At 38.1% G+C, this 23131-nt stretch overlaps 1 protein-coding gene across 3 annotated transcripts in view; it reads left to right on the forward strand.

Annotated features, from left to right (window-relative positions):
• Positions 1-11769: 11769 nt before the first annotated feature.
• Positions 11770-23131, forward strand: part of LOC149565587 (cell division protein ftsH) — a 75652-nt gene continuing 64290 nt past the window's right edge. The window contains exons 1-3 of one of the 3 annotated variants that reach the window (XM_089819111.1): positions 11779-11866; positions 11901-12164; positions 13385-15037. In XM_089819111.1, the coding sequence (XP_089675237.1) occupies positions 13781-15037 (1257 nt within the window). In that variant the 5' untranslated portion in view covers positions 11779-11866; positions 11901-12164; positions 13385-13780. Of the gene's footprint in view, positions 12165-13384; positions 15038-23131 lie in introns of all 3 variants that reach the window. The other 2 variants (XM_089819110.1, XM_089819112.1) reach the window with 2 other exon arrangements.

Here is a 23131-nt window from a genome sequence, read left to right on the forward strand (position 1 = left end):
AATTGGTTGAGTTTTGGGCGCAGTTGGGGACCTAGGGTACCCAGAACTACTCTCGGAGCCTCTAGGTTGCACTCGGGAGCCCATAACTTTTGCGTTTTAACTCGGATTTGCAATCTGTCAATTGCATCAGATTCATATCTTCGTTGTGGAAAAAATGAACTATCATTTTCATCATTTTTTGTTTTTCTTGAGTGGTAACCCATGCAATCACTCTCGAGCTCCCGATTGACCGTGTTCTACACTCTAGACCTCATAACTTTCACATCTTAGCTCTGATTTGTGATCCGTCAATTGCTATGGTTTAGTCTTGTTTTTGTCGAAAAATTGACTTATCATATGTTTATCTTAGTCAATTTCTTGAGGGGGCACCCATATATATCATCCCTACTGGGGCATGTTGTGGCTTTCTCATCAGTTATTCTTTGATACAACGCTCTAAATCACATTGTATCAAAGAGGGGCAAAATGTAGACACTCAAAAATGGTTCACATCTATGGTTTCATCACTTCTTCATACTAATTTGTCCCATTTTCTCATTCTACTAACTCTAATCTTCTGGCCAAATTGATCATACTTTATCATTTGTATCCCCTTTCACGTCAATTTCATATCAACTCGAAATCATATCAAATCAACTCAAAACCATTTCAAATCAACTTGGAATCACCCCAAATCAACTCGAAATCACTCAAAATCAGTCCTAATCAACCCAAAACATATCAAACATCCCAAATCAATCATCATTTATCTTATCCTAGGTATTTTTGTGGCTTTCAGTGCCTTGGAAACCTATCAACCTATCAATCTTACCAATCTGACCTTAGTACTGTAGTGGCTCTTAGTGCTAGGTCAAACTATCATTCATGTCATTCAATCTTTGACATTGTTGAGGCTTTCAATGTCAGATCATGGCATCATCAACCATTTTAATAATATTGACAGTGTCCGTCGATGTTCTTATGATCAAACCTTTTCAATCAATTTCAATCCTGTAGCATTTACAATGTCGGTTAAATGTTACATATCAACCAATTCATGTCATGTGTCCTTGGCATGTTATCAATTTTGATCTATCAATCAATTTGACCATGGATTTGGTCTACCTTTTCATCATCTCATTCGATCTATATCATCATCACATTTTCATCAAAGGATACGGTCACATTCATTTAATCAATTTGGCCAATCATTTACTAATTTTCTCTATAGGATTAAATAACCCATAATTTAATCCTATTATTCTTTATAATTATTCTTCCTAATTATCATCCTCAATTAATTATTTTTATTAATTAATTGGGTCATCATTTGCAAACCATGGAAATTCTTAATTTCCTAAGTTCCATTTTCCATCATTAATTCCATTTCCTACTAATTCTTATTTTGTGGAATAAAAGGATTTTTAATTCAAATATTTCATAAAATATTGCATCATCATGACACTTGGATATGACACCTTGTGGATTCTCCTTTGACACTTGGCTAAGATTTTTCATAATCAAATATTTTTACCTCTTACGCATGTCCCTAGTTGGCTTATTCGTCATAGATTCTTGGCTGTAAGTGGGTTGAGGTGTCTTATGACGCATCATAGATTCTCTTCCACATTTAGCCAAGTTTGACTTTCATGTGTCATAGAATCTTACAATTGGCATATTTTGTCATATGCGTCATGGATTCTCAAAGGAATCTCTTGCCACATCGCATATCTATGGGTGACAAATCCAATGCTCTCATCCTCCATGTCAATTATAAAATGGACACTCTTTCTCTCATTTCGGGTCCTTGAATCCTTGAAGTCTTTGTCTTGGAAGTCATTAGATCCTTAATTTCTTTGCATTTTCAAACCATTTTCTCTCAAGCTTAAAATCACACTTCTAGTATTCTCATGGCATTATTCATATCATTCGCTTTTGCTTCAATCTTGTGTGTACTATAGGCAAATTGGAGTTACAATCATTTGGAGAAGAAAGAAGGACATGGGAGCTACAAACAAAAGAGGGGGTTTCCATTGCTTTCTTTATTAGTTTGGCTAACATGGTAGACTAGTGGGTGCTAATATATGATGATTGAGTTTTATGATTTGCTCATAGTATGTTATGCATTTAACCCGTTTTCTGGTCCTGCACTTAGGAAGAAGGATTTTAAGATGATTAGCTAAAGTTTTGGATAATACCTTATAAATAGTGTTACAAAGAGCTATAGGTCTAAAGCCTCCTGGTTCTACACTTTTATTTTTCTTGGGTAAGAGGGTTAAAAAGGTGTGATTGATTTTTGCTAGAAGTTTCCCTCTATTCCTAGTTGCTTCTAGTGCTTTCCATAAATCTTCTCCTATTGTCTCCCAACATTTTTGAAAGAAGAATGCTTGAAATCCATCAGGTCCAGGAGATTTATCTGGATTGATATTAAAGAGGGTTGTTTTGATTTCTTGTAGCGTAAATGGTTTGTTAGGGATTTTGTTATCCTCGAGTGTATTGAGCTTGAGAATAGTTTTCAACAATTCTTCTTGCATGGTTCTATTAGATGCTTCATAATTATTGAGAATATCTTTGAAGTATTCTACGAAGATATTTGCTATGCTATCTAGATTATCAGTAGATTCTCCTTGCTTATCTTTTATTTTTGATATGTTATTATTGTTCCTATGATGCAATGTACTGTTATGAAAGTATTTCGTGTTACTGTCTCCTTCTGCTAGCCATTTTTCTCTAGAGTTTTGCTTCTAGAATATTTCTTCTTTGGCCAATATTTATTCTTGTTTTATTAGGTATTCTTTTTCAAGTTGGTAGGTTTCATTATTCATTCCCTTTTTGATAACTTCTTTATTTAAACTTTCCAATTTCTCTTCTATATCTATCTTTTCTTTGAAGATATTTTTTAATTGTGTATTGTTCCATTTTTATAATTTTTTTCTTTTATGCTCTTATGTTTGGACACAAAGCAAAACATTTTAGATACTTGAAATTGTTCTTCTTGCCACCAGTTTTTTATATTATTCATAAAAAAATTGTCCATAAACCACATCTTTTCACATTTAAATGGGTTTCTGCTTGGTTTATTTTGTTCTTTGATTTTGATTCTTACCAAAAAATGATCAAATCCTGCCATAGGTAGTATCTCTGCCTTGATTTCTCTGTTCAACTTGTTTAATTCTCCTTAGAAGAAGAATCTATCCAATCAATCTGCAATGTAGTTAAAGTCTTTTCTCCTATTATTTCAAGTATACATTCCATTAGATGTTGGAATGTCAGTGAGAGAATTCTTTTCTGTCCATTCTTTGAAATCTTTTGTAGCTCTAGATATTGTTCTAGTTCCACCATATTTTTCATCTTTTTTTAAAATTGCATTAAAATCGCCTCCAATAATGATGTTTTCTTCCTGTATGTTCTAATGTAGTTGGTTATCTCACTCCAGACTATTGAATTTTTTGCTATTTTTATAAGTCCATAGACATTGATTACTATCATCTGTAGGTTTGTTTTATTGCTAGACACTCTGTTGCTCATCCAATTTGACTGAGAAATGGTGTTTTCCACATTAACTTTATGAGTATTCCAAATAATGCCCAACCCTCCTGAGGCTCCCTATGATGGTTTAAGATCTGATTTCCATGTTTGTAGTCTCTATAGTAGTCTGATGCCTTCTTCTTTACTTAGTTTTGTTTCTTGGATTAATAGAATCCTTGTATTAACAGTTGTTAGATTATGATTTAATAAGCATTTCTTGCTAGGGGTGTTTAGGCCCCTAGCATTCCATGTAGTGATTTTCATTGTTCCTTGGGAAGGTTCTTCCCCTTCCCTCCTTGCAAAATTTCCTTTATTTTAGTTTGATCCTTTACCTGCCTTGCTGCTTCCCTCAATTCTTTCAATGATTTTTGTCCTCTTTTCTATTTTAGCTTACCACATAGAGGTGTCTTTATGCCTTCCTGATTCATTGCTAAGCCCAAGTTTTCCAATCTTGTTTGGTTGATTAGTTTTGGTGCTATTTCTAATACTTCTAGTGATTGTTGATCCTATGATAGGATTTCTTTGATAAGAAGATTATTCATTAAGTCCTCTTCTACTTTTGGATTTTTCTATAATCCTCCTACCTTGTTTCTTTTGTTTCATTCTTCCTAGTTGAGGTTTCTACCAAGAGTCTAAATTCTTTCCTTGCTTCTACTACTTGATTTTCCTGTCTATCTTCTTGCATAATTGTTTGCTTTCTTATATGTTCTAATTCTGATGCCTCTTTACCTGTATTTGGCTCCTTCCTGGACTCCTCTTCATCCTGATTTAACATGTCCTTACCATTACTTGGTGTTTGCCAAAATTTGTAGCTCTTCTTTTTTGCTTTTTCTTGATGGTTATGTTACTCCATTGAGTTGAGTCTGCTGGTGAGATGCATAGATTTTGCTCTATCTACCTCATTGTTTGATCTTGTTCTAGGATGCTTCCTTGTTTTGGTTCCACTTCTTGGTGGTTCTCTTTTCCTAACTAGTTATTGCTAATTTCTTCCTCTGCTTGTGTAAAATGTATGTTACTGCTATTTGATATCTTTGTTGCCATTTTTTGCCTCCTGCCAAAAAATTCAAATTTGTATGCCCAGCCTGTCCAACGGCTAGTTTCCAAAGTTAATATTATTTTAAATGCCCAGGAAATATCAAAGAATTTGAACGATGAAACCTTATGTTTTATTTTCATTAGCCTGCAACTTTCCGCACCATTAGATCTTCCATGATCTACAGTTCCCCACTTCCCCGCATTATCAAGATGCGTGACCCATAAATAATGCGAGAAAGCCTTTTTGTGACGTGTGGCTGGTTGAGCTGGAAATTCTATTGGTGCCTGCTTCCCCGCATTCTGAGCTTTGTCAGACCTTCTGACAATGCAGGAAAGCAGGTTGTTGACACGCATCCAAGTGGTGTCATGGAGTGTAGTCGTGCAGGTTCAAAGAGTGCATGTTTTGAGCACCGTCGGATCTTCATAGATCAAGGGCTAGTGCTTTCCCGCATTATCAAGATGCGAGGAAATTAAAAAATGCAGGAAAGCGGGTGGAATGCACGTGTCCCAGGTGACGTCATTTGCCCGCCCCCCTTGTAGGAAGAAACTTGATGAGCCCTCATCGTCAGACCTAAAGAAAATTCATCGCAGGTGCTATCTCGCTATGGAGAATTGTGAGGATGTTATCGTTAGCGACATAACACCCTTTCACCATGTGTATCAGTGGGGCCAAGTGTTATAAAACTGCAGAGATGGTACCAGTTCAGGCCAAGTCAGATGCCAGGTGTGCTGAGGTGTTTCGTGGGCCCAGAAGTTTTAAGGACAAAGCGTAGTGATACGACGAGTCTTCATGATTGTCAGATCTAAGGAAATCAACGGTGGGCGCTATCTCACTATGAGAAAGTGCTTGAAGGATACACAAAGCGACATAGCACCTTGCTAACACGTGTCCCAGTGGGTTTGGTTAAGGCATTGACGATTAGCGGCTGACAGTTATTGTGACTGTCGCCATCAGGGTTTGCAAGTTGGCACGGTTAGTGAACAAACATGGTCAACTGCGTGGACTTTGCTAGGTGGCAGAACAAAATAAACTGATTGGTCCACGTGACCTATTTTGCTAACAGGGTTTGGTTAACCTGCTGATCATGCTGATTCATGAACCAAAACAAGGGGAGGCCAGAATTTTTTTTTTGTGAATCCGATCTTATGATCAATTCCAACCACCCTGGAGTGAATGCGAGACAAGGAAGAACACTCCACCTCCAATCCAATCCATCTACTTGGTTAGAGCATAGTTATGGCACCATTTTTGTCTTCTCGAGGCCCCGTTCTAAATCATTGCGTCTAGATCTGCCAAAAGATCAAATTTTCTTCAGATCCCCATGATTGTTCTCTGTTGGACTTCAATGCAGTGTTTGTAGAATAACTACAATTAGAGGACATCTCAATTATGCCTAAACTATAAAGGCAAAGTTTTATGAATTCTATAGGGTTGATCATTCTCTGTTGTTCTCTGCTATTGCTCTGCAATTTTAGTGTAAAATCCCCTGTGCCTCTAAACTATATGATTTCTGCCTTATCTCCTTCGACCATTAGTGTGAAAGTGCAAGAACTCTTTGCCTCCACTAGTGTCTTGTGGAAATCTGCAATCTGCATGACTGTATCTCCTTGGCCTATAAATGGTAATATAAGTGAATATCTCTTTCCTTGTGTCATTCATCTTGGTCTTCTGATATGCATGTGGTTATTTGATTAAAGAAAGTTTGAATGTGTATATCCTTAGTTTCATTCTGGTTCAATAGTGCATATATGGACAAAGGTTGGTCTGAACACTCTATTTTGGTGCATCACCTCTTTAGATTAGATTAGGTAGATTTGCTTTCATGCTCTCCTTCTCCATTTTCCTCTCTAAGAGTAGTTAGGTGCATCCTGATAGTAAGAGGAAGTCGGCCTTCTCTGGAGACTCAACCTCACAGTTCAAGTCCCATAGCTTGGAGGTTGTTTCCATGTTTCACTAGGTTGTCCCCACGCATAGGCTTTGGACAAGGGTGCAAACCTAAGTGACAACAATCTCCTCTGCCTCAGACTCCAAAATACCTTTTCCTTTATGTTTTCTATGATTTGCTTCCACTATGATGTACTGGTCTTCTAGTTCATTTTGTAATAGCAAGATGTCATGAGTGAGCTTCTTTATCTTTTTGATATTGCTTTCAATCTCATCTATTGAATCCAACTCTATTTTACAATCTTGACATTTCCTATATATCTCAAGTGAATGTTGATGGTCTATATTTGTCATCAATCCTTCTTCTGCCTCTTCTATTCTTTCTACATCCTTAGTTTAAATTTCTTGCTCTCTTTCTACTCTTCTCGCATCTTTAACTCTAGCCTTTTTTGGTGACCTTATTATCTTGTTTTTCTCAAGTCTCTCATCTTCTTTTCTACCCGCCCTTGGTAACTTCTTAATGTTGTTTATTATTATTTTTTTCCTAAAATCAGTACCTATTATCTTGATAAGTAGGAGATAATTTCCACAGCAAGTCAAATTGTGATATTGCTATCAGGATTTAACTATGTAATTTTGAGTCAAACTCATTAACCCATATTTCATGAGTAGTGATTCAACATGAATCCATCTCTCATGAGAATACATGGAATACTTAGCACTAATTGGATCTAGGTGATGCTCAGAGGGGTGAAGCACTGAGACTTCCCGGGAGGTCACCCATCCCAGTACTACTCTAGCCTGAGCACGCTTAACTACAGAGTTTCCTCCATGGTTAAACCCAAAGCTTGCAACCCCATTTGCAAAACCTTCACCATGTGTTGTGCCTTATGAACCATTCATTAGAAAGCCCCTTAAGCTCATCAATTGATAAGTAGGAGATAATTTCCATAGCAAGTCAAATGATAACTACAGAGTTAAGCGTGCTCAAGCTAGAGTAGTACTGGGATGGGTAACCTCTCGGTAAGTCCCAGTGCTTCACCCCTGTGAGCATCACCTAGATCCAATGAGTGCTAAGTGTTCCACTTATTCTCATGAGAGATGGATTCATGTTGAATCACTACTCATGAAATATGGGTCAATGAGTTTGACTCAAAATTACATAGTTAAATCATGATAGCAATATCACAATTTGACTTGCTGTGGAAATTATCTCCTACTTATCAATTGATGAGCTTAAGGGGCTTTCTAATGAATGGTTCATAAGACACAACACTTGGTGAAGGTTTTGCAAATGGGGTTGCAAGCTTTGGGTTTAACCATGGAGGAAACTTTGTAGTTAAGCGCACTCAGGCTAGAGTAATACTGGGATGGGTGACCTTCCAGGAAGTCTGAGTGCTTCACCCCTATGAGCATCACCTAGAGCCAATGAGTGCTAAGTGTTCCATTTATTCTCACGAGAGATGGATTCATGTTGAATCACTACTCATGAAATATGGGTCAATGAGTTTGACTCAAAATTACATAGTTAAATCCTGATAGCAATATCACAATTTGACTTGCTGTGGAAATCATCTCCTACTTATCAATTGATGAGCTTAAAGGGCTTTCTAATAAATGGCTCATAAGGCACAACACTTGGTGAAGGTTTTGCAAATGGGCTTGCAAGCTTTGGGTTTAACCATGGAGGAAACTCCATAGTTAAGTGCGCTCAGGCTAGAGTAGTACTAGGATGGGTGACCTCCTGGGAAGTCCCGGTGCTTCACCCCTGTGAGCATCACCTAGATCCAATGAGTGCTAAGTATTCCATTTATTCTCATGAGAGATTGATTCATGTTGAATCACTACTCATGAAATATGGGTCAATGAGTTTGACTCAAAATTACACAGTTAAATCCTGATAGCAATATCACAACCTATTATCTTGCTAATTTCTCATGTATATCTAGTGAATTTTAAGTTATATATTGATCTATTTGTTATAATTTTCTTTTTTATAGATTCCTTATGATTGGTTTTCATTAGAAATCTGATTATATGTGATTTGTGTTTGTTTGATTCCAACCCTATTAATGTTCCCAAAGATTGACCTATTTTTTTTAGAATGTGGTTTTCATTTAGTTCTAGTGGTATGTTTAAACATTCCATCCATTTGATTTCCTGTTTATGTTTATTATCATTAACATTGAAATTTGGTTTCCATTCTAGGAAATCTATGTGATATCCTTTGTAATAACAGTTTGTTAAATCCAAAATTTCATTCCTAGATTCTATATTTAGACATTGTAAAAAACCAATAATGCTTATCATGGGATAGTATAGTACTTACCTATGCTTGGGAGATTTTTGCTAAATACATTTCCAGATTGGCTCTGTATTTATCTAGGTCATTCCAATGAACATAAACACCTTTTTCTGCACATTCCTTTCATTTAGCTTCACTATGTGTATTACTAATGATTATGGTGTCTGTATAGTCCTCCTCCACAAAGTTTCTCGCTTTAGGGTTTTTTCCTTCACTCATCTTTATTGATATGTTGTTCATCTTTCAATGGGGTGGTATGTAGACTAATTTTGATCTTGCCTTGGTTCCTTGCTGAATTGATTCCATATTTTTTTGCCTAGAATCATCGGCTTCTTGCTTATTTGTAGGATCCCAAGTTTGCACCAAGATATGGCCAATAGGTATGTTGTTTGGCTCAAAAATCTAGGGGGACTAAATTGAATTCCTACTTTGTTTCCATGGAGATGTTAGTTCTGCTCTACTAGGATAATTTGTTTTGAAGAAAAATACCTCTTGGTCTTTAAGGCGTTGGTATAAGCCTTCGTTCCTTTTATCTGTCGCTGGATTCTAATTTTTATACATTCGCCTCATTCTCTTTTTATTGACGACAGTCTTCCATTCCTGTTGGTTCTTACTATTTTGTGATTTTTGAATGGCTACATTGCATTCAAAATGAAGACAAATTAGGGTTTCAAAACCCATAGATTTTTTTTGGGTGTTCTAGGTTTTTGTTGAAACCCTTGGAAACTTTCTAATTCAATAGGTTGATGTCTGGCTAATTTCAAATTTCTTATCCTTGATTGAGAAGGAAGTCCAGTTTTAGGCTTTTCTTTAGCTGTCCAAGCTTTAATCTCTTTCGCCATATTTTGTGCATATTTTTCCATCCGATCGCCAACTGCTAACACATCGAATTTGTTCCTGATTGGAATGTAGGGGTGCGCCTACCTTCAAGCTAGTTCTGTGGCTGGTATTGATGTTTTGCTGCCATGTCTGAATATTTCATTTTTATCGTGGAGGGGTTTTTGATATGCTTGAGAGCGATTTTTGTGAAAGATTGCTTTTTTCGCCAATTTTTTTTATTGTATCAGTAATACTAACTTTATTTATTATTTTAATAGTGTTATTATTAGATATAATATTGTTTGATTTGAGATATTTATTTTAATTTTACTTTAATGATAATATCATAAATGAACATTAATAAAAATTGCTAAAATATTTTACCATTAGAAAATATTAAATATTTTCTATAATATTTAAAATAAAATTTCACATTTAAACATAAATTGTCAAATATGAATTTCAATATACTACTCATATTTTTCTTCCTTGTAATAAATTGTTAAATATAATTGAATAACATTCTATACTATATTAACATATGTAAAGAAAGATTGATCACACCAATAATGAACCATTGAATAAGGTATCATAGGTAGATCACAAGTAGCCTTATCATTGATAAGGTGTCACCTGACACATATTATCATAATCATGCATTGTATAGTGTGATCTTTGACTATAGTCTCATTTCAACATTTTAAGATTTTCTCATCACTATTCTCTTCATTTTTATAATGGAATATGAAATTTTTGTTCTTTTATTTATTCAAAGTGATTTAATCAAGTAAAGCATTATGTTAGTTTTTGGTATTTTAGCAGTTTGAATAAAATACAACATCCTCAAATTGATTGAAAGAACATTGAATGCAACTACGTCAAGGGTTTTGATTAAGAGATGCAAAACCTATTTGATGAGGATGGTGAATGTTGACATGAATCATGCATTTTTCTTCGAAATTGCAAATCACAAACTCAAAGTTGTGGCAGTGAATGCCTTACATAGTGCTAATACAACCAGGTCAAATAATGGATGTGTTCCTAACCACTTCAAAACCCTAGAGCTCTACTACATGGCCATCCAGGCATACAATAGCCAAGTTCAAGGCGGTCGATTCATAAGCACTACAACAATTTCTATACTACAATACATGGACAACACCAATTCTATTCCTCAATTTAATGCTATTCAATTTGCACTAAAATTAAGTCTTGTTAAATTTATTATTTATATTGTAATTTCTAATCACTATAAAAACTATAACGATAAATACATGCCCACTACATAGCAGTAGCACTTGTTATGTAAGTATTTGTCCTGCCTCATGCAATGCATAGATTGGAAATGGAAGTAAAAATAAAAATAAATATAAATCTAGAGCGAGAAGAATTATATATATATATATATATATATATATATATATATATATATATATATATATAGAGAGAGAGAGAGAGAGAGAGAGAGAGAGAGAGAGAGAGAGAGAGAGAGAGAGAGAGAGAGAGAGAGAGAGAGAGAGAGTTATCAATTTCATTAAAAAGTGTATATATTTATGTAAAACTATTTAAATTAAGAATTGAATTAAATAGTTAGTATTTATCATTTGAAATGTGTACTTTAAAAAAAAAGAAAATTAGTGAATCTTCAATTATTTTATAGTAAAATTTTAATAAAGATAAAATTTATTGAAATCTAAATAATAATCAAAAAAATTAATAACAAATATTTAATATTTAGTAATTAGTAGTATTATGAATGCTACTAATTATTAAAAAAAGACCAAAAAATAATAATAATAATTTATTATTGGAATACTAAATTGAACCTAATAGATTATGGCACTTTCAACCATAACATTTAATGGAAAAAAATTGAAGATTTAGCCTTTGCCAAATGTCACAGCTTTATCTTTTACTTAAATTTCCTTGAGAGAAAATGAAAAGTCTTCGTGCAAAATGGGAATAAATAGTAGAAAATAAAATTCATTTAATAAGAAATTTTAATGAGACCATAGTGTAAAGAGCAATTTTTGAAAATTGCACTAAAGATTAATACAAAATAGTTGATGGAAAACTATAGTCCAAATTTTGAAAACAGCACCAAAGATTAATACAAAATAATTGATAGAAATAAAAAATTTAGATAAGAAAATGCCTGACATCACATTTTCTTTTTCTTTTTTTTAAATAAAAAAATATAACAAGAGTACAACAAACAACTCTCAAAGATATGGTCCAAATTAAGGAAAAATCTACTTACCGTATAACAAGAAGCCCGAGGGATGCTGACGTTAGCACGAACTTTAGATAACCAGGCTCGCAGGAGTGAAGAGGACCATCATTAACCAGGCTCGCAGGAGTGAAGAGGACCATCATTAAATATCCTCAGTGTCTAAACCTCAATACTTCTGGGAAATACGGTACAAAGGAATAGGATCTAGCACAGGAGAAAATATAGATTACAAATATCCACTCTACTATCACCTCGTAAAAATCCAATCTCGAATCTTATCAACGCAGAGCAAAGCAGAAAGGTTGGTTTGCAACAATCCCCTGTTTCAAACATTAACCTATTTGCCGTGTTCAATCCACGAGTGACGAGGCGTTGTACAGGTTAGTGTTTACAAAGCTATTGAGTATTCATGTAGTATCCGTCTTTTCAGTAAACTGTTAAGAATCAAGATATCTTTTCACTTACAGCCAAAAAAGCTTGGAAGGCGAATTTAGTTTTCAAATTTGTAGCCTGGGAGCGTCTGAATAGGCACTCTTAAATTATGGAGCTATTTTAAGATGTACTCAATAGATTAGGAATAATGAAAATATAGGGTTGGACAAATTTGTAACAGGTTCTTTGCAGATGCTAGCTTGCAACTAAATAGTTGAGTTAGTTTAGGGTTCAGGGTGTTTATGATTTGACTTATTTTAGGTATAGAATGTTCAATTGTATAGTAATTTTAGAACAGAGAAGGCATTTTTCAAAGCTCGTCGGGTATGGTTGTTCTTTCCAGTTATTTTAACTAATTGTGTGAACAACCCATGGCTCATTACTGCTGTTTTTTTTGGATGAGTAGCTTTTGCAAAGTGGCTACTTTTTCATAAAATTCTGAAGACTTTTTTTTCCATTCTGTAAATTTTTGAAAAACTTTTGGTCAATCAATGTAATCAGATTTCTACAATCCATTAGGCTTCTGGTATCAATTGTGTTTTAGCATCAACGTTCTGATTGATCACACTCTGTGATCCATCATCAGGATTGAAAGAGAGCTCAGGAGATGTGAAAATTATCGAGATAAACTTTTGGTCAACTTCTGCTAAACAGTGTGTTGGACTAATTGCCAACATCTCCCCTTGGGATTTGTGACATGGTTTAACAGCCTCTTGTGTCTTCTAGAAGTGTAGTGGTTGTATCAGACATTAACAAGTCGATCTTTTGGTGCAACAAGAGCTACCACTCTAACAAGTGGTATCAGAGCTTGGTCACAAGTTCAAATCCTCTTGGGTGACGTTGAGGGGGCATTGTTGGACTAATTGCCAACGTCTTTCTTCCGAACTCTTGACATGGTTTAATAGCCTCCTATGTCTTCTATAAGTCCAGTGGTTGTATTGGGCTTTAACAACTCGATCTATTGGTATGTACATAAACATGTTACATCTGTCAAGATGCTTTGCCAAGATATGCATGTATCAATAGAAATTGTGTCTTTTTACATAATGTGCCTACAATACACATAATTTTTACTCATTTGGACCGAAACGATTTGTCTACCAAAATTTGTATAATGTTTCCATTACATAAATTTTTGATGTAGTGAGACCAATCGTATTTTATGCAGGTAGCAGTTTATGGTCGGAGCTTCAGTAAAGTATCAGTTTGTGTTTTTGCTTCCAATGAAGATTCTGGTTGAACAATCTTATAGATCACAGAATTTCATGACAGCTCCCAAATTGATATGTATAGATTGTATTTGATAAGTTGCAAGTAGTTTTGTGGATTCAGACTATCCTATTCCGTACTGCCATATCAGGGGTTGTAAGTGCCACATCTGCCATTGATCATTATTAGCACTTGAATCCTTCAAATATACCTTGACAGCAACAACAACAACAGGGTTATCAGCCAAGAGTGGTTTCTTATAGATCATGGGCACCATCTATCTGAAAGGATATGACTACCTTTGAACTGAGTAGAAAATGTTCCTAAGTGTCTGATTAGCACAGGAGCTCTTCAGATGGCACAGTGTCCAGCACTAGCCACTCCTTGCCTGGTTCCTTCTAGCAATAAAAAAAATTGGAGTGGTTTTTCAGTGTGTTTTGAAGCATCTCCAAAAGATAATTCATTAAAATGCAAGCAGATAAGGAAGAATTCATACATCAAAAATTCTTTATTATCTTCTCTGCTAAAAGTCAGGGTGGTTAAAGCTTTAGCCTTGCAGGGTTCAAAGACATTTGAAGGCTCTTGGTTGTTTGAACACAGTAGACAGCATACTTGTCTTGCTTTGAAGACCTTAACTCTCCGGAAGGAGCTTCAAGTCACTGAATTGCGATACAAACTACATATTCGGTGTAATTTTGAGAAACACAGTGGTAAGGGCAATTCTTTGGGTAACTCATCTGTTCCCAACCAAGAGAATCTTCCTTCTAATAAAAAAAAGCATCAGCATCCAAAGGAATCATTGCTGTTTATATTGCAGGGGAAAGCGCGAATGTTATTACAAAGTATAAGGAAATACTCACTGCATGCTATTATAAAAGCTATGATGGCTTTTTTGCTGCAGTATTCAAGACAGGTAGCCATTTCAACTGCAGTCGGTACTGCCCTTGGATTTTGTTGTTTGGGCTTTAAGCTCACATCAGTGCCTTCTTCTGAGATAGTTCCTTATTCAGACTTGGTAAGGAGTATGCAAGCTGGCAATGCAACAAATGTTTTGTTTGAAGAAGGTTCTCGCAGAATATTTTTTAATACACATAATCCTATTCAAGATAAGCTGCAATCTATAGAAAAATCAGCAGATAACACTGAAATAAACATGACTGCGGTGAATGAGACTAAGTTAGAAGATGCCAGAAATGTCCTAGAAACTCATGCAGCACAAGATGGTGGGAATCTAGCTGGAGAAACCAACAGGGTCTTGTTAGAGGAGCAAAATAGAAAAAGTAGTAGTCTTTCCTCCAAACTCACCCAAATGAAAAATCGAACATGGCAATACTCTACAAGAAGAGTAGAACATGATGAGGGCTATCTTCTGAGTCTAATGAGAGAGCATGGAACCATATATAGCTCTGCTCCCCAACCATTAAGTGCATATTTAAGGACTGTTTTGATCACGGTAATGTCCCTTTGGATACCTTTAACTCCTATGATATGGATATTACTTAGGCAGATTTCTCCCAACTCCTCATCTGCAAAAAAGCGCCGTTCAAGCAAGCAAATGGTAAGGTTTGAGGATGTTGCAGGTGTTGATGCTGCAAAGGCAGAACTTATGGAGGTAAGTCGAGATCTTTGTTATTTTTTATCTATTTGTTTATTTATTTTTGTCATGATTAGAGCACTATGCACAACAGTACAGGGAAATATAGAATTATGCTACATTACTTTGCAAGCACAAGAGGCATACTTTTGTCCAACATTATTCCTTTTGAAACATGAATGTTTATTTCTTTACAATTCACCTTTGAAACTGATAAAGAAGGTTTTCTTTGTGCCATAGCTTAGTGGATCAGCGCATTTAATTATCATACATGCCGGTATTGATAAGTTTGTGTCACTATTACTGTTATTCCCTTGGCAAGGTTGCCAACAGTAGAAATTATGAAAGAAAATATGCTATTGTAATTGGGTTACCAATGTTTGTTCATGAGACCACAGACTACAATCAGTTACAGAAGAGAAGTACTCAGTGAAAAGACCTTAGTTTAGGAAAACTAGTTATGTCATGAGCCCCTGATGATACAACCAATGATATATGATTGGGATGTAATGACTTACAAACTGATGGAATTAAGATGTTTAAGAGACTTGATGGTCTTAAGAAATATTAATGTGACTATTTGCATTAACAAATGGATAGTGATTAGTTAGGAGAAAAGACATGACTCTTCGGAAGAGATGTTGACTCTAGTTGGGGGTTCTGACCATACATCCTCTCCATGAATATGCATATCTCACCATTAAATGAGTAAGAGGCATGGAAGAAAGAAATAAGGAAGAAATATGAACAGCAGAAAATGTCAGAGGCATTTTAACTAGAGGATAATTTATACAACCACATAAAGGAACACCATCGGAATTATTCATCAGCAATACATAATTCTCTGAGCAAAGACAATCAAAGGTATACCCAATGCGGGCATATATATTCTCCTCTTGTTTCAGATTGTCACAACATATAGTAATCTTATATCAGCTCTTGTGGTATTATCTCTGCCTATATATTATTTGATAATGAATTAGTTTTATAACTAGTTATGTGTGATTGGATAGAAATGCATATGACTATAATCTGTTTGTAAACCCCCAGTATTATAGGATTAAGATGGTGTAAGGAAGAGGGATCATAAGGATTGCCATCTAGATTGCCTGCCACTGAGGCCAATAAGGCCAAAATTCCACTATTGGCCTTGAACAGGACAATTAAGAATCCTCTTCTGACCTTCTCTTTGACTCTAAAATAATGGCTACTCAGTCTTATGGGATGAAGAATGGAAAGGCATGTAGATACAAGTGTTTACCCTTGTGGGGTAACAAAGACTAATTGCGTACAAAAAGTGAAGTACTCAACATGAAATGTAAGGAGAGATAATATCTTCATTCATTGATCATCATACACCAATGTACTCCATACGAACATGTCTCAAATAAGGAAATGATGCATACATATAGTGTCCTACAGGTCGCAAGGCGAACTATTGCGACTGTGTAACCCCCTCGAATAGGCCAACCATCTAACTACCCAATAACCTGACAATATCATCCCCCCCAAAAGAAAAGTCGTCTCCAGGCGACTTGCAATTGATAAAATAGAAGACAACTATCTAAATACATCAAGAAAAATAGAGACAAAAGAGGAGGTTGCATCCCTAGAGTGTTCAACAATCAATGCAACTCGTAGACATGATCCGTGTGGATGTGCAAATCCTTCTGTGTCCTTGTGTTGACCTCCATAGTCTCCTTCAGTAAAAGTGCTGCCTCCATGGCCTGTGCTTCCTTCTATGCATAAGCTGCTTTAGCCTCAGCTAGCCCCTATTCAATTTGTTCCTTGTCCTGTAAGAGTGCTGCTTGCTTTGCCATCCAAGCTGCCTGTTGGCTAGCTCCTCTCGAGCCTTCGCCTCCACCTCTTTGGACCTCTCAACTACAACCCCTGTCTGCCTGCACACATCGCTAAGCATAGTAAGCGTCTTTATACACTGCTACTATCTCATGTGCAAGCCTCTCCATGGTGCTTGTGATTGGTCCCAATTCAAGTTCGGTAGCCCAATCTGCCAGCATCTCTGGTGTCTCTACTGTTGGCTAGCCTCTTGCCTCAAAGCAGGAGCGGAACTATTCAAGGCACGTTCGCGGTGTGCAATTCCCTCGTTCTGGTCAAGGCATTATGCCCAAGTACTCGACCTCTTTCCAGTACACTCTCCAGAGCCCTAATGTATGTTGTGGATCTTTCTTCATCCGACCCATAGGAGAACCTCTCCGCATCCTCCTACTCATCCAACTGGTCCATATCTATCTCCATTCCTCCTATGGCAGCCACTTCCACCTCCAGTGTAGCCCCCTCATCTTTTGATGCATCTTCAAAAAGTGGAATTCCCTTCTCCTGTGGTGCTGCCGGTACCCTAGCCAAAACCTCTTCCCATCTTGGGGACTGGATGGATGGACTAGTGTCTGCAGGGGTGAGTCGGAATTGCTATCGCAAGAACATACTCGCCCTATCCATCACCTGGACCTCCTCAGCCTCTGGTTTGCCCATGCTCACTAGTTCAACCAACAAGGTAGAAGCAATGGTGACGACAACCTCCATGCCAATTACCTCTAATTTGACTTGAGGCTTTGGTGTTCGGCTCTCATCTGCCTCTGTCTCCTAGTGCATCTCCATTGCACCTTCTGCTAGAACTACAACCACTGCATCTGGGGAAGTCTGATCTAGGGCAGCTTTTGTCATCTGACTCTTTGCTGTCATCTCTAGAAAGACTACTTCCCTTTCCCCTATCATTTGCTCATTTACCACTACTGTGGTCTCAACTATTGTTGGGGGTGGTGTCATAACAATAGGCGGTCTCCTTTGGCCAAATGGTGGAACGGAGTGGAAGTGGTGGGTACCAGGTGTGCCAACGTAGGTAATAAAGGTGGTGCGAAGAGTGACCTAGGTAGAGACATTGCTTGGGTCACGTCTGCCTCGTCCTCTGCTTGAGAACTATCACTTTCTGAAGCAGTCTCATCACTCTCCGAAGTATCTTCTCGGCCACTGTCAGTGTCACTGGTGCTCAATTTTTGCATCACCCTCTTCTAGCTAGCCATCATGCCACCTGTGTCTAAGTGTCTCCAATAAAAGACAAGGTGTCTCCCTGCACCAACTTGTCTTTTGGTGGTACCTCTAATATATCAGCAAGAATTTGATGAAGTGCAGCCTTTAAAAATACTTCGATAGTGTAGTAGGGCATGTAAAAAGTGCGGTGCTGCAACATAAACTCCTCCATTTGATCAATGCCCAATCATACACCACCCTATTCATGATTTCTTTCATGAAAACAATCTACAGTAAGGCAATATCGGAAGCCCTACTTGCCCTTGTTAGGTGACTTTTCATGACATCCGTGATACACCGCCAAGGCCCTTCCCTGACAAAGTCACGTCTCAGCCCTCTACTCTTGGTGCCTTTTATGACTGAATCAAATTCGTCAGTTGGAAGTTCTCGACCCTCTAGCTTAACCCAATATTCCTTCCGGTCCTAGGGAAGTTTGTGATTCATAATTGCTACCTTGCAGCCTCCCTACCCTCGGATACCAAAAACTCTAGTAAAATTGCGAGCTTTGAACGAAAGAGTGATAGGGTGTTTTTTGTATTCGAATGAGCTCCCCTTACTATGTTTGTCATATGATTCAATCATGGTTCTCAATAATTGCTTAAAAAGCTTGATGGAAAACACTGGCATCTAGATGGCCCAATGCACTTGCGCGCGCACTAGTATTTGTTTGATGAGGTCTATTTTCGGGGTCTCTTGCCACCATTGGCGGCATTCGAGGCCGCTCAGACTCTCAAATTGAACTGTGTGATGGGAAATGCCTTCCTTTTGGGATGCTTGTTGCACCTTGGGACAAACTTCGTTCTTTACTACTGGAGGTGGCTCCTTGGCTTGTAACACGAATGCCTAAAGCCGAGGCTCGTGCATTCTTGTCCATGTTGGGACTGTCTACTTTAAATTGGTCCTTCCACTACCGCCTCTTGCCTATTGATTGCATATCTTAACTGTTTCTTCTTTTGTTGTGTTGTAAAAAAAAGGTTAGGGTTGGATCATGTCTCCTTGTCATTTGGATGCAGTGCTCACAATCTTCTTGCTTGATGTTTGGTTTCTCTTCCCTCGGAGAATGGATTCGTGCCTCTTTCGTGGCCTATCCGCAATTGCTACTTCTCCGCGAACAACTAACGATCTTGTGCTATGTATCCCTTGACGACGTACTGCGCTAGTTCTGCTACAGACTTCTTCTTTTCGTCTGCGGGGCTCTATGTTTTCTCCCTCTCTCTTCCGCTCCGCAACCTTGTTTGCAGCTTTTATGGTGTCCCCCTCTTTGTGATTTTCTCTTGTTCACTGCAGCTTCCGCTACTTACCCTTCGATTGGTGAAAATTATGGAACTTGGTCGTGGTGTTTATGTTGTTTGATGTCCCGTGGGGTTTGCAAGGTATCTGCGGAAGTTGTGGTGTCTTTGTTGGGTTGTGATGTGTCCACGACCATGGTGTGTCCACCGGAGTTATAATTTGGCTGCGAGATGTGTTGGGTTTTGTGGAGCATGTCCATGTGATATGGCATGTCCGCGTGACATGGTATGTCCGTGGGACATGGTTTGTCCGCGGTAACACATCCATGAGACATGGCATCTCTGTGGGATGTGTCCGTGGGCTTGTTTCAATTTTCGCTTTTTAAAAAAAATAAATTATTATTTTAATTTTCTGGCCTAGCTAGTTCACTTGGTGGGTCGCTCCATCCTTCATACCGTTGGTGATAGATTTTTAGTTTCGAGCCATTCACTAAGTCTGCTATCTCCTGTCCATTGAGAGTCCATAACTTAATGGCTTTCTTGTTGCCCACTACCCGTATTTTGTAGGGTCCTAGCCATTTTACCTTGAACTTTCCGTGTTTGATCTCATCTCGCCCATTGTACCTTAGCATCAGCTGTCCTAGCTAAAACCTTGTCCACTTTAAATGTTTATTGTGCCATGCTTTACGACAAGTTTGTGCTACCTTAGTTGCCCATTACGCCATTAGCCATCATTCGTTTAGGTTGTTCAGCCTATACAATCTCTTGCTAAGACTTTCCATATCGCCAAGTCTATTGTCAATTGCTATCCAGAGGCTTGGGATCATAAATTCTGCCGGCTTGACCACTTCTTGCCTAAACATGAGTTGGAAGGGTGATTGCCCTGTTGTGACTTTGTAGGTTGTGCTATATGCCCAAAGTGTTGATGGTAGCTTCTCTTCCCATTCGGCTTGCTCCACCTCGCATGACTTATAAATGACGGACACTAAAATTCTGTTTGTTGCTTCCGCCTGGCCATTGGCTCTTCAATAGTAAGGGCTTGACAGGTAGTGAAATTTTTTGAACTCTATCGTGAGCAATCGGATCACATGATTGACGAAGTGACCTTCCTTGTCATTGGTCAACTGGATAGGGATGCCATAACGTGTGATTATTTGCTCATAAATGAATTTCGCTATACTTATTGCTGAGTTGTCATGCAACGCTTGTGCCTCCACCCATTTTGTGAGATACTCTACTGCTACCATGATGTAGTGGCATTTGTGAGCTTGACTTGGCTTCAAGGGTCGCACGAAATCTAAACCCCATCGTTCGAACAACTCACGTGCATGTGATGGATTGAGTGACATAAAATCCCATTTCAAGGGTTTACCCGTGCATTGACAAATGTCATAGCTAACCACCCACTCTCTGGCATCATTGTATAGCACAAGACACCATAGCCTTGCCAGAAGCACTTTCCTTGCCGTCGTGTTCGGTCCCATATGCCCTCCTGCTGGGCCTTCATGGGCTTCTCGAAGGACGCTTTGTACTTCTTCCTCCATGACACATCTTCTCAATACTTGGTTTGGCCCCATTTTATACAACAGACCATTGATGAGGGAAAACATTATGCTCCTTAATGCCAACTTCTGTCATTCGCCTGATGGCATCTCCCTCCAGAATTGTGAAGTGGATAAATATTCGCCGATGCTTTTATACAACTCCGAAAGGATGGCTATACGAAATAAATGTGCATTTAGGAAGTTATCATCAACTCCTTTTGACGGCTCCCCCGACCTGATCCGAGATGTTGATTGGTTATAATGTGGCTCTTCCCCGGTCGCATCACCATGGTGAATGTAAACTCTTGGAGTAGCAACAACCATCTACTCACTGTCCCCTAAATGATGGGTTTTTCTACTAAGTACATCAATGCCTAGTGGTCTACGCAAAATGTGAAGGATGTTGCCAAAAGATAGAGTGTGAACTTTTGTACAACATACACCATTCCTAGAACCTCCCGCTCCGTCGTGTTGTAGGTCTTCTCCGCTTTTGACAACAATCTGCTAGCAAAGTAGATAGGATGATTGAGGCCATGATCACCCGTTTATGCAAGTGTTGCGCCAATTGCAAAGTTAGATGCATCTACGTGCATGTGAAACTCTTTATCCCAATTCGGGTATGCCAGAATTAGTGCCCCTAGCAATCTTGCCTTTAGTTCCTTAAAGGAGCTTTCTTGCTTCTTACCCCAAACATAGGGTTCCCCTTTTCTTGTCAGCCTGTCGAGCGGTCATGTTACTTGAGAAAAGTTCTTAATGAACCTCCTGTAATATCCAATATGCCCTGAATGATTTGACTCTACTGACATCGGTTGACACTTCCATCTCCACAATCACGCGTATCTTGTCAAGATCAATTTTGAGCCCGTCTTACATACAATGTGCCTCAACAGCTTACCCTGGGGTACCATGAATTTGCATTTCTTCGGGTTTAGCACCAGCCTGGCTCGATGACACCTTTCCATGCATTCCCTGAGTGTTGCCAAATGCGTGTCTTGTTCACTAAAGATAGACCAATCATCCAAGAATACACAAAAAATTCCTACAGACATTTTATCAAAGATATGGAGGATTATTCTTTGGAAGGTCCATGGTGCATTGCACAACTCCAAGGGCATCCGATTATATGCATATACGCCAACTTCTACCACGAAAGTGGTCTTTAGCTTATCCTCCTCCGCTATCAATATCTGGTTATAACTAGAAAACCTGTCCATAAATGAGTACATTTAATGCCCGATAACTTCTTCTAGGATTATATCTGTGAAGGAGATAGGGAAGGGGTCTTTTATAGTGACAACATTCAAGCAACGAAAATCAACATAGATCCTGATCTGATTTGCCTCCTTTTTCAATGATATCACAATAGGTCACTTGTTTCAACTCGAAATATGATTCTTGCCTCCAACATGCATTGGATCTCTTTGTCAACCCTAGTTGCGTAATTCTTGTTCATTCTGTACGGTCTCTTCCGCATGGGTACCACGCCAGATACTAGGGGTATTCGGTGTACACAACTCTGGTGGTACACCCTTTAGGTCCTTGTAACTCCAAGCAAACACATCTTTGTACTCCATGAAGATTTTGAATGTTGTCGCCTTCAACATAGGATTCCAATCATCGCCAACCACGATGTTGTGCGAACTCTTTTCATTCCTGAGGTTTGTGACACTTACAGATGGTTCTTCGTTTTTGATTGGTTTCCCTGCATCGAAGTTGTGAGTAGGGCTTTCATTCACTCGGGCTTCTCCTTCTTTTTACTCTCCAAATTCTAGTGAAAAAACCTCCTCTTCTGCATCCATTCCTTCCACTCCTAGCATGTTGCTGCTCGGAAATAACTCGTAATTCTCCATTTGCCAATGGAAAAGGCCATTCAAGCAGTTATCTTCCGAACCTTTCAAATTCCAGTACGCCTTTGTCATTAGGCTCCATCCGATCTTGTCCCTCGTCCCTTCCCCTAAATTCTCCGTCGAACTTAGATTTTGACGCCATCTCCTCACTTACCATTTATGTCCGGAGGTCAATAATAAACTTCCTTCCACTGCTCTCCAATGGAAGTGTATTTCTCTTCTAATTGTGGTTTTCCCTTGCTGTTACTAGCTATCCCCTTCCAAGAATGGCATCATATCTCTTCTTCTTCAATGAAATCATGACAAAATCTAGTACGAATGACCGGGTTCTAATGGTGACTGGTTGAGCCATCAATGTTCTCAGAGGTTTGATTCCCTGCTGGTCTGCATTGAGTAAGTTGAAGGTGGTGAGGCACAGGGTATGTTTTTTTCATGTCTCCTTCGGAA

This window comes from Cupressus sempervirens, chromosome 3 (assembly GCF_028749045.1).
Source record: "Cupressus sempervirens isolate cs-2001-9-10 chromosome 3, ASM2874904v1, whole genome shotgun sequence".
Classification (NCBI taxonomy): Eukaryota; Viridiplantae; Streptophyta; class Pinopsida; order Cupressales; family Cupressaceae; genus Cupressus; species Cupressus sempervirens.